The 13355-nt window shown below is 40.1% G+C and overlaps 1 protein-coding gene across 1 annotated transcript in view; it reads right to left on the reverse strand.

Annotated features, from left to right (window-relative positions):
* The window catches only part of LOC144442148 (von Willebrand factor D and EGF domain-containing protein-like), a 141267-nt gene that overhangs the window by 67954 nt on the left and 59958 nt on the right, over positions 1–13355 (reverse strand). The window contains exon 2 of the mRNA XM_078131415.1: positions 12742–13134. Within this exon, the coding sequence (XP_077987541.1) occupies positions 12742–13134 (393 nt within the window). The remainder of the gene's footprint in view (positions 1–12741; positions 13135–13355) is intronic.

Raw genomic sequence — 13355 nt, forward strand, 5'->3', positions numbered from 1 at the left:
CTTGCAAAACTTGGGGACCTCCTAGTCAAAACTAAATTTAAAAGTTTTTGACTGTAAACTATTACCGATATTAAATTATACAGTGGAGATTTTGGGTTTTAATAGGTCTACTCATGGATTCTACTTCCATGGTCTACTGAAACTGAACGTGTTCAAAGTAAATTTCAGTGTTATATTTTGAGTCGTATATAAACATATATGTAGTCTTTGAGTATGGGAGCTACAAAAATGCTTGACAAGTGTTCATTACGGGAAGTAGGCTGAAATGTTTTGAGATTGCTGAACGAGAGCTGCAAAACTTTAACCTCAGACCACTTCTCCTCAGCCCTGGTTCAAGTTCTTAGGTCATAGTGGTGTAAACTACATCTCAGACCACAATGTAGTGACCTGAGACTACATGTACATGTCGGCCCTACCTACTGGTATATTATGTAACTGCACTTGACGCCAGTGTGATTTCTAACTAAACTGTGTTATTGAAAGAACCGATGTGACGTCATCTGTTTTCTTTGTACCTGACACAATCCTAGCTGCTGTATTTTGGGCATGTTCAAGAGGGACAATGTTTTTAGCTGGCAGCCCATACAGAAGGGCCATTCAGTAGTCAGGTATCGATGATATAAGTGCATGACCAAGGTTCTGACAAACTCCGTTTGTAAGATACTGGCGTATGCGACCATAGACAGTGGAGGGGCCCCCTCCACTGTCAATGATGCGACCTATTGTTCGGGGGTGAAAAAGAACTGATCTACATGTCAACGAGATGTGCTTCTTGAGGTTATAACGGTCATCAATTGTTACACAAATGGTACATGCTGAATCCACTAACTGCACAGAAGACGATCCCATGTTGATGTGGTTCATGAGACGAGGAAGCCTGTTGAACTGAGACGTGATAAGGAGGACCTCGGTTTTGCCATCATTAAACTAGCTTATTTTGGGTCGTTTAATATCATGTGCAACAGTTTCCATAGACAGTGGAGGGGCCCCCTCCACTGTCAATGATGCGACCTATTGTTCGGGGGTGAAAAAGAACTGATCTACATGTCAACGAGATGTGCTTCTTGAGGTTATAACGGTCATCAATTGTTACACAAATGGTACATGCTGAATCCACTAACTGCACAGAAGACGATCCCATGTTGATGTGGTTCATGAGACGAGGAAGCCTGTTGAACTGAGACGTGATAAGGAGGACCTCGGTTTTGCCATCATTAAACTAGCTTATTTTGGGTCGTTTAATATCATGTGCAACAGTTTCCATCTTAGTTACTGTAGTTGACGTATGTGATTGGGGAAATATATTGGTAAATCTGGTTGTCGTCTGCATGTTGTTGCATATTGAGATTTTGATGTCGGATTAGCTTTCCAAGTGGTGATGTGTATAGACAGCATACGCGTGTAAGAGTGGACCAAGCACAGGGTTTTGTGACACTCCACACTGCAAATGTTTGGTTTCTGATATGCCTTGTACAGAAATGGACTGTTGTATATCTTTGAGGTATAAAGACTCTAGTCGAATGCCTGTAATACCGAGCTCGGAATAAACTTGAAATTATGCTGGAGTCAGAATTTACGGGGGGGGGCATGAACAAAATTGAGGTTCAAAGGGAGGGGGGCATGACAATTGTGATGGTCTGAAAGGGCCCCCGAATATTCTGCTCATGATTTGAACCAAAATTAAACCTCAGGAGCAGTTGTTTACCAAGTAAATTTACATTTGTATAAGTGTATGCCTCTCTCTCTCTCTCTCTCTCTCTCTCTCTCTCTCTCTCTCTCTCTCTCTCTCTCTCTCTCTCTCTCTCTCTCTCTCTCTCTCTCTCTCTCTCTCTCTCGTCGCCGTATGTCTCCTTCTCTCTTGCTCTATCTCTCTGTGTGGAGACTTTGTTGAACATTCAAACCACAGGAGCAATCGTTTACCTTGTACTTTGCAAAATTGTTCACTTCATTTACCTACCACACATTTAATTATTAGGCAGCCAATGGCCAAACGAATGTGTGTGTCTGCCAAAATATCTATGTATTAGTTAAAGCGTAGGTAATACAGTTGTAAAATAATTTAATGAGAGTACAATTTGGGTATTGAAGACAATTTTCAAGTACTTTATGGCTTCCAATAATGTGTATGGTTTGAAATATTATGCCGCTAAATGGCCTCCTACATGTCCTTATTTTTCAAACAATTGCCTACTGTGGGAGGGGGACACACCCTCCCCACTAGTTATCGAAGGGGGGTGCCGTTTCTGTCAAGACATAGGATTCAAAAAGAAAACTCTGCTGGTTAAGTTTTTCCAAGTACAGGTTACAGCCCAATGAGCCCACATCCATTTGTAAAGAAATCTCTATGTCTGATATGTATGGACACTGAAGTTGATTTCCACTGTTAGCTTACAGTGTGTCATATAGTGTACCATACTGTACTTCTCTGACGTGTATGGGGAGGGGGTAATGTATAATTGCATATTAAAATATGTGCAGCCGGGGGGGGGGGGTATGGACGTCGCCATCTTTCAAGCGCTAAATTACCTGTTAATCGAGATTTGTTTCAAAACATTAGCATGGTTGATAATATATGTGAAAGGGGTAAACTAAGAATGGTTTCTGGGATCGCCTAAGTCAACACGACATATATTGTGGATGGTCTGAGATATTCGATTACGATTCACATCGTCCGATTTCCAATCGTCCCAATATCCATATTAACATTCTTTATCGTTTCAAAATCACAAAAATGCATATGTCGTGGTGGGGTGAGTACCGACTCTAGTTTGGTCTCCGCTCTCTCTCTCTCTCTCTCTCTCTCTCTCTCTCTCTCTCTCTCTCTCTCTCTCTCTCTCTCTCTCTCTCTCTCTCTCTCTCTCTCTCTCTCTCTCTCTCTCTCTCTCGTCTCCCCCTCTCTCTCGTCTCCGTATCGAAACTTATTCAGTCATAAAATCATCAGGTTTCTGACAATTTCCAATACCTGTTACAAGAAAGACTGCAGTACAAGAATATTTGGTTAGCTACATGTATTACATCTGATGCCTTATACGTGACACGCACGATAATTGTCCAGTTTGCATCAGAGGGTGTGCCTCGCCTTCTGTACATGTGCCGTACGTCTGGCTTGTCTGTCAGTGTCACATTTTGCTTCCCCTCTTCAGTTTTCTCAGATGTTTTAAGAATTTAAACATAGTCAGTGTCTGATCGACAAAAATTCTTTCCACTGAAGTTTAGAAAACATTTAGTGCAACTCTACGTAAACGTCATGTTGATGCATCATACATCATCATGAGACGTCACATTGACCTCACACTTCGCTTCGCGCTTCCTTCAACGTCCGGTCGTTATGAAACTAGTTCGAAGGCTTTCGCTAGCGATAGCGTGGCCAGTCTTGTTTTACTGCGTAATCGTCTAATGTTTTCCAAATAATTATGAATTAATTTATCTTTTTGTTTACACTTTGGGTATTTTACTTGCTATTAGAACTCCCGGGCAACTCATATTTAATTTTCCAACCTTAGAATTTGTTCAATGATCGTCAGGTTTGAGTACTTTCCTAAGCCGGTCCCACAACTGTTATACTTATAAGTTATAGCTGGGCGTTGTGACCGGTAACCGGCTATTATCTACATCACTGCCTACTAGGTACGTCAAAAACACACCGTTCGCACATGTGAGCCTGATTTTAGGCAAAATATCGGGCTATTAGAGTGCATACAGGCCCTTTTGTTCGCTTGTATTGTTTGCATTTGGTATTTGGCATTTCGCACGTTGTTTATTTGCACCATTCACAGTGTCTTATCATGCTTTGTGTAACTTGTAAGCCTAATCGACAACTGGGCCAACGGTTTTTACTAGACAAATTTGAAACAAATTTTGCGTCAGTTTGATGGTAAACCTGCTATATTGACTACCAAACTTAGTTAACCCCAGTTATTTTTACTCATGTTGCATCACCATATATTTAGAAAGAGTATATATGAAATATGAGAGCCATGTGAAACTTCTTCAGTGCAAAATGGGATGAAGATATGAGGGCAAAGTCAGTGCTCCTTATAGTCTCGCTGCCAGACTCGAGACTATCGTCCCTAATCTGTTTACCGAGCGGCGCAGCCGCGAGAAGAGCGGGACCAGTCCCCCTCTATTCTCGCGGCTGCGCCGCTCGGTAAACAGATTAGGGACGATAGTCTCGAGTCTGGCAGCGAGACTATGCTCCTTACAGCAGTTTGTTTTTCCCGCATATGCATACATTACCCATAATCCTTTTAAGTATTCTGCAGATATCTGTGCAATGTGCACTCATGACTCATGAAAATCTGGAATGCACTGATCGAAGCCAATTGTACAGTTATACTATAAAAACAGGAGTTATGAGTATAATTGAAATAAAACAAGAGAATAAGAGATGAGGGCCCTCAGAATCGTCACGTAGAGTGATATAACAGTTACATGGATGCCGGGCATGTACCCATAGGTACGGGCCCGGGGGGGGGGGGGTTCTGCATGCCGAACGTCATTAAGTATTTCCTTTACTTTGGTGCTCATGATCGTAATTTGGATGATGCCCAAGATATTTGAGGCGTGAATACCTGTTGTTCTTCTAAAGGCTTGTTTATTACTGTGAAGATCACACCCTAACACTTAATTGTTCTATAAACGACACATGGACAAGAATACTATTCCCATAGAGGTTAGTCTAGTTAATTCCTGATGGACCGTATTTCGTTCAGCGTTACGTTGTACATAACACGGTCAGTCAGAAACTATAGACGACATGGACGACATGGATGCCATATAATATTCCCAATAGTCACTCAATTTTACTTAGCTAGAAATAATGTCCACAGACTCAAATCTGTCAGCACGTCTCTACTGTGAGTTTGTTGACGCTATTGGCCGGTCAGGTTTGTTAAGAAGCTCCATACACTAGCAATATTTGTGGCCCAATTTTAAACTATTATTGGAAACGATTGTCATGTCATCTAAATCTGTATTACTATGCATCAAACGCGTAGAAATGTGAAACACGTTTAGTGGTGGCGGTATGTAGTGCATAATGAAAAGGCGTACTACGAACATTTATTTCAAAATGAGCCCTGTGATATTACAATCTACGTACGTCCTAACCATGTAGTTCATATCATAAGCCTGCTTATATACATACATATGTATCGAATACACTAGCTACACGTATAGCGTTTATGTACGTATTGATTGCAAGCACGGTAGATTTGAATATTCATTTGTTTACTGCCCGGTTATGGGGGTGAACTCATGAATATATTCTGAACTAAATGCAAATGTATTCAAATCACTTCCGACTCGCAATCTGAACTATTTTTCAGATCGAGTATAATCCGATTAGACAGGCGCTAATGGGAAAGTACAGAAACGTCCACCTCATCAGCATAAAAGTACAGAATTGAACTCAATCTGAACTATAGTACGGAAAGTGTCGTAAACTGTACTATTTTTTCTACTAGTGATGTCAACGAGATGTGCTTCTTGAGGTTATAACGGTCATCAATTGTTACACAAATGGTACATGCTGAATCCACTAACTGCACAGAAGACGATCCCATGTTGATGTGGTTCATGAGACGAGGAAGCCTGTTGAACTGAGACGTGATAAGGAGGACCTCGGTTTTGCCATCATTAAACTAGCTTATTTTGGGTCGTTTAATATCATGTGCAACAGTTTCCATCTTAGTTACTGTAGTTGACGTATGTGATTGGGGAAATATATTGGTAAATCTGGTTGTCGTCTGCATGTTGTTGCATATTGAGATTTTGATGTCGGATTAGCTTTCCAAGTGGTGATGTGTATAGACAGCATACGCGTGTAAGAGTGGACCAAGCACAGGGTTTTGTGACACTCCACACTGCAAATGTTTGGTTTCTGATATGCCTTGTACAGAAATGGACTGTTGTATATCTTTGAGGTATAAAGACTCTAGTCGAATGCCTGTAATACCGAGCTCGGAATAAATTTGAAATTATGCTGGAGTCAGAATTTACGGAGGGGGGGGGGGGCATGAACAAAATTGAGGTTCAAAGGGAGGGGGGCATGACAATTGTGATGGTCTGAAAGGGCCCCCGAATATTCTGCTCATGATCTGAACCAAAATTAAACCTCAGGAGCAGTTGTTTACCAAGTAAATTTACATTTGTATAAGTGTATGCCTCTCTCTCTCTCTCTCTCTCTCTCTCTCTCTCTCTCTCTCTCTCTCTCTCTCTCTCTCTCTCTCTCTCTCTCTCTCTCTCTCTCTCTCTCTCTCTCTCTCTCTCTCTCTCTCTCTCTCGTCGCCGTATGTCTCCTTCTCTCTTGCTCTATCTCTCTGTGTGGAGACTTTGTTGAACATTCAAACCACAGGAGCAATCGTTTACCTTGTACTTTGCAAAATTGTTCACTTCATTTACCTACCACACATTTAATTATTAGGCAGCCAATGGCCAAACGAATGTGTGTGTCTGCCAAAATATCTATGTATTAGTTAAAGCGTAGGTAATACAGTTGTAAAATAATTTAATGAGAGTACAATTTGGGTATTGAAGACAATTTTCAAGTACTTTATGGCTTCCAATAATGTGTATGGTTTGAAATATTATGCCGCTAAATGGCCTCCTACATGTCCTTATTTTTCAAACAATTGCCTACTGTGGGAGGGGGACACACCCTCCCCACTAGTTATCGAAGGGGGTGCCGTTTCTGTCAAGACATAGGATTCAAAAAGAAAACTCTGCTGGTTAAGTTTTTCCAAGTACAGGTTACAGCCCAATGAGCCCACATCCATTTGTAAAGAAATCTCTATGTCTGATATGTATGGACACTGAAGTTGATTTCCACTGTTAGCTTACAGTGTGTCATATAGTGTACCATACTGTACTTCTCTGACGTGTATGGGGAGGGGGTAATGTATAATTGCATATTAAAATATGTGCAGCCGGGGGGGGGGGGTATGGACGTCGCCATCTTTCAAGCGCTAAATTACCTGTTAATCGAGATTTGTTTCAAAACATTAGCATGGTTGATAATATATGTGAAAGGGGTAAACTAAGAATGGTTTCAGGGATCGCCTAAGTCAACACGACATATATTGTGGATGGTCTGAGATATTCGATTACGATTCACATCGTCCGCTTTCCAATCGTCCCAATATCCATATTAACATTCTTTATCGTTTCAAAATCACAAAAATGCATATGTCGTGGTGGGGTGAGTACCGACTCTAGTTTGGTCTCCGCTCTCTCTCTCTCTCTCTCTCTCTCTCTCTCTCTCTCTCTCTCTCTCTCTCTCTCTCTCTCTCTCTCTCTCTCTCTCTCTCTCTCTCTCTCTCTCTCTCTCTCTCTCTCTCTCGTCTCCGTATCGAAACTTATTCAGTCATAAAATCATCAGGTTTCTGACAATTTCCAATACCTGTTACAAGAAAGACTGCAGTACAAGAATATTTGGTTAGCTACATGTATTACATCTGATGCCTTATACGTGACACGCACGATAATTGTCCAGTTTGCATCAGAGGGTGTGCCTCGCCTTCTGTACATGTGCCGAACGTCTGGCTTGTCTGTCAGTGTCACATTTTGCTTCCCCTCTTCAGTTTTCTCAGATGTTTTAAGAATTTAAACATAGTCAGTGTCTGATCGACAAAAATTCTTTCCACTGAAGTTTAGAAAACATTTAGTGCAACTCTACGTAAACGTCATGTTGATGCATCATACATCATCATGAGACGTCACATTGACCTCACACTTCGCTTCGCGCTTCCTTCAACGTCCGGTCGTTATGAAACTAGTTCGAAGGCTTTCGCTAGCGATAGCGTGGCCAGTCTTGTTTTACTGCGTAATCGTCTAATGTTTTCCAAATAATTATGAATTAATTTATCTTTTTGTTTACACTTTGGGTATTTTACTTGCTATTAGAACTCCCGGGCAACTCATATTTAATTTTCCAACCTTAGAATTTGTTCAATGATCGTCAGGTTTGAGTACTTTCCTAAGCCGGTCCCACAACTGTTATACTTATAAGTTATAGCTGGGCGTTGTGACCGGTAACCGGCTATTATCTACATCACTGCCTACTAGGTACGTCAAAAACACACCGTTCGCACATGTGAGCCTGATTTTAGGCAAAATATCGGGCTATTAGAGTGCATACAGGCCCTTTTGTTCGCTTGTATTGTTTGCATTTGGTATTTGGCATTTCGCACGTTGTTTATTTGCACCATTCACAGTGTCTTATCATGCTTTGTGTAACTTGTAAGCCTAATCGACAACTGGGCCAACGGTTTTTACTAGACAAATTTGAAACAAATTTTGCGTCAGTTTGATGGTAAACCTGCTATATTGACTACCAAACTTAGTTAACCCCAGTTATTTTTACTCATGTTGCATCACCATATATTTAGAAAGAGTATATATGAAATATGAGAGCCATGTGAAACTTCTTCAGTGCAAAATGGGATGAAGATATGAGGGCAAAGTCAGTGCTCCTTATAGTCTCGCTGCCAGACTCGAGACTATCGTCCCTAATCTGTTTACCGAGCGGCGCAGCCGCGAGAATAGAGGGGGACTGGTCCCGCTCTTCTCGCGGCTGCGCCGCTCGGTAAACAGATTAGGGACGATAGTCTCGAGTCTGGCAGCGAGACTATGCTCCTTACAGCAGTTTGTTTTTCCCGCATATGCATACATTACCCATAATCCTTTTAAGTATTCTGCAGATATCTGTGCAATGTGCACTCATGACTCATGAAAATCTGGAATGCACTGATCGAAGCCAATTGTACAGTTATACTATAAAAACAGGAGTTATGAGTATAATTGAAATAAAACAAGAGAATAAGAGATGAGGGCCCTCAGAATCGTCACGTAGAGTGATATAACAGTTACATGGATGCCGGGCATGTACCCATAGGTACGGGCCCGGGGGGGGGGGGGTTCTGCATGCCGAACGTCATTAAGTATTTCCTTTACTTTGGTGCTCATGATCGTAATTTGGATGATGCCCAAGATATTTGAGGCGTGAATACCTGTTGTTCTTCTAAAGGCTTGTTTATTACTGTGAAGATCACACCCTAACACTTAATTGTTCTATAAACGACACATGGACAAGAATACTATTCCCATAGAGGTTAGTCTAGTTAATTCCTGATGGACCGTATTTCGTTCAGCGTTACGTTGTACATAACACGGTCAGTCAGAAACTATAGACGACATGGACGACATGGATGCCATATAATATTCCCAATAGTCACTCAATTTTACTTAGCTAGAAATAATGTCCACAGACTCAAATCTGTCAGCACGTCTCTACTGTGAGTTTGTTGACGCTATTGGCCGGTCAGGTTTGTTAAGAAGCTCCATACACTAGCAATATTTGTGGCCCAATTTTAAACTATTATTGGAAACGATTGTCATGTCATCTAAATCTGTATTACTATGCATCAAACGCGTAGAAATGTGAAACACGTTTAGTGGTGGCGGTATGTAGTGCATAATGAAAAGGCGTACTACGAACATTTATTTCAAAATGAGCCCTGTGATATTACAATCTACGTACGTCCTAACCATGTAGTTCATATCATAAGCCTGCTTATATACATACATATGTATCGAATACACTAGCTACACGTATAGCGTTTATGTACGTATTGATTGCAAGCACGGTAGATTTGAATATTCATTTGTTTACTGCCCGGTTATGGGGGTGAACTCATGAATATATTCTGAACTAAATGCAAATGTATTCAAATCACTTCCGACTCGCAATCTGAACTATTTTTCAGATCGAGTATAATCCGATTAGACAGGCGCTAATGGGAAAGTACAGAAACGTCCACCTCATCAGCATAAAAGTACAGAATTGAACTCAATCTGAACTATAGTACGGAAAGTGTCGTAAACTGTACTATTTTTTCTACTAGTGACGGGCAGAAGTGGACAGGTACTTCATCTCAAAAGTGACGGACAAGCAAGGGAAAAATGCCGTAACCCAATCTGATTAAAATCCGATGTAGATGTCGGCTAATCATTCATTGCTATTTCACCTTCGTTATTTTGCTTGAATTGACCTTCTTGGTACATGTTTACATTTTTTAGCCTGATCGCCTCCTCTACATCTGAACTGGCGCACATGCAAACAAATTTCTGCTCAGTGAGACACACAGCCAACCAGGTTGCGTCTTACTTGTCATGGGTAACCCAGCCTTTAAAGCAATATGACTCGCTTACCAAATTCATAAACTAGACTGTCGTATTCGTCTTAAAAGAAGCAAATCAGACTTTGACAACCATAGATTTTTGAGTAAATACCCATGTACACATAAAAATGGATATTTCCGAGACTTAGTCATAGCTAAAAAAAGCGAGTGCATAGTTTTCAACAGAGATAGTAATCCAACAAAATTTTTCCGACGTCCTTGCTATTTGTGAGGCTGGCTAGCCACTTCGCTATAACACTGTGAGTAATCATAGACTGTACTGCGACGACACATGATACGTCTAGATCAAAGGGGGGGGGGAGGGGGCTAGCGTTCGTTCGATACTGACGTGGCCATTGAAAACCAGACTGCCGTATTTTTCTTAAAAGAAGCAAATCAAAGAGATGTAGCAATTTGAACCATGGATTTTGGATTACATACATGTACACATAAAAACGGACATTTCCGGACCCGAGACTTATTCTAGCTCATCCTTATGATCAGTGGACTCACCCACATGCTATTTCATTGCCTCATGTGTTGTCGTATCGTGAAGCCCTTTCTCATCCGATCTCTGTAAATTCGCGAGTATGAAAATATCAGATCATTTTCTATTAGAATTCAATAATTAGGAATTAGTGACATTTTATATATAGAAAGTAGTGTGCTGTAGGTCGACAACACGAGACAGGGTGTGTTTAAATGTAAATATGGCTCTGAATTCATATGCTACAAGGTTCGACCAGGGATGTATAAACTTCATCCTAATATTTTTTATTGTCATTATTATATGATATTAAACCCCTTCCCTGTTTTATTTTCCTGACATGCAATTTTGAAATTACTTTTGTTATATTTTAGACTCTCACAAATTAAATGCAGAATTAAGTATGTACATATAAATTAAAGTTGTCAGTACAGTACATGTATTGTTTTTGTTGTCAACGGAATGGAGACACGACAATAATGATATCTCACAATAACTGATATTGTATTTTTATTTCAACTGAAAATTGCGTCGACTTCACGAAAAAACAAGAATATACTCAAAAGATATTCATATTCCGGTGTTAATCTATCCTTTCAATTTATTTATAATCCAAACAAAAAAAATGTTTCCCTGATATTACCACATTTCTTGGCAAATTCCGATATACCGAACAATATAATAGCTATGACCTATCCAAAACTTGGGGAAATCTATATCAAATTTTTGATCCATTAACTCTGGGGATACGCCCAAATGGTTAAAACCTCGACGCATAAGACATATCCATCCACCTGGTTAGTCAATTGTTCAGGCTTAGATATATGTCTGTAGTTGGCTCTTCGAAAAACACAACAACTCTGACAGGCTGTGGTTGGAATTTATGGAAAGAATGGCGGGGGGGGGGGGGGGGCAATGAACATTCTGATGTTCTTAAGGGGGCCACGAATAATTTATCCCATGATTTGACCGGAGCGGTTGTTTACCGAATGCATTTGTAAAACTTTCTGATGCCTATATTCAGTGATAGGGTGGGTGACTGACTAGATTATGTTTATATATGTTTTAATCTGTCTGTCTGTCTGTCTGTCTGTCTGTCTGTCTGTCTGTCTGTCTGTCTGTCTCTCTCTCTCTCTCTCTCTCTCTCTCTCTCTCGTAAGTTTGCAAATTTGTTCACTACATTTACCTACAGTACATTTTATCATGAGGCAGTCAATAACCAAGCGAATGTGTGTCTACCAAAATATATATTTATAAGTTATTTAGTGTATATACGTAGACGATAAACCCATATAGTTGTATAAATAATTCATTGAGAGTACAATTGGGGTATCGATGACAATTTTCAAGTTCTTTGTGGCTTTCGATAATGTGCATGGTTTGAAATTGTATGTCACTAAATTCTCTCCTACATGTCCTTATTTAAAATAAATAAGTGATCAGCGTGGGAGGGGGTGCGCCCTCTCATACCAGCCCCACTAGCAATCATTGGGATGCTGTTTCTGGCCAAAATTAAGATTGAAAGAGAAAACCCTGGGCAAGTATTTCCAAATATAGGTTACAGCCCAATGTGATACATTAGTCTGCAAATTCCACATCTATTTGTAAAGAAATCTCTCATTGTTACGTTATATATGGATAGTAAAGTTGATTGTCACTTTTACTTTAATGTAGAGTACCACACAATTGTACATATCTAGTATGCAGGGAGTGGAAGTTCTATATAATTACACATATTAAAATATGTGAAGCCAGAGGGAAGGGCCTACCAAAATTCTTGGGTTCATTTCAGGAAGGTGGGATATGATATTTTTTGAGAAGGGGTAAAAAATCTGATTGCCTCTTGAATTTATTGTTTATTTGTTTCTCCAGCTAATTGCAATAAACGTCAATTTGTCTAATAATAATAATTAGATTAGGCACATGAGAAGTTTGACGTCTGCAGGCATCGTTAGCAATCTTTTGCAACCTTCCTTGGCATATGGTCGTTTAACGTTTGCTAGGAAATTGAGTACATATTTTAGATAATCCGATACTATAAGTTTGAGATAAAAATACTCATATATCTTTAGATACCTGCACAATAAGCCTTCGTACAACCGTTGACACTTCTTAATTTATAGACGTAGTATCCAGTACATTTCTTCACTTCAATTTTCCAAGTGTCAAGACAGCTAAAACCGAGGGCGTCTCCACAGACTGTCCGTTCTTCAGGTGTATCTGTATCTGGGTGACTACCCATCATATATATTGGTATATGTGTACCACAGGTGTATGCCCGAGGAACAGCTTCATCAGTAGCTAATTGCCCACCAGCGCCGCTTATAAATCGATACCACTGGAATGGTAGGTTATCATCGCATAACATATACTCAGGTGCCAATGTTTGGTCGGTTTCAAAAGCGGTACTGCGGATTTCGTCGTCGATATCAACATAATTGGCACATGGATCGGGTTCTTGGCCAACAACTGTAAAACGAATTTGAGATAATACTTAGTTAGAACATATATACAGAAAAAATGTGATTTACTTCGAGCATTTTTACCTTCCGTAAGGAAGGTTATACATTAGGGGTGGAAAAGTCTGTCTGTCTGTCTGTATCATCGTTTTCTCCAAAACGACTGGCTCAATTCAAACGACAGTTTGTAAATGTGTTTCGTAGGGTAATGGCAAGAACTGATTAAGTTTT

This window comes from Glandiceps talaboti, chromosome 11 (genome assembly GCF_964340395.1).
Source record: "Glandiceps talaboti chromosome 11, keGlaTala1.1, whole genome shotgun sequence".
NCBI classification, from domain to species: Eukaryota; Metazoa; Hemichordata; class Enteropneusta; family Spengelidae; genus Glandiceps; species Glandiceps talaboti.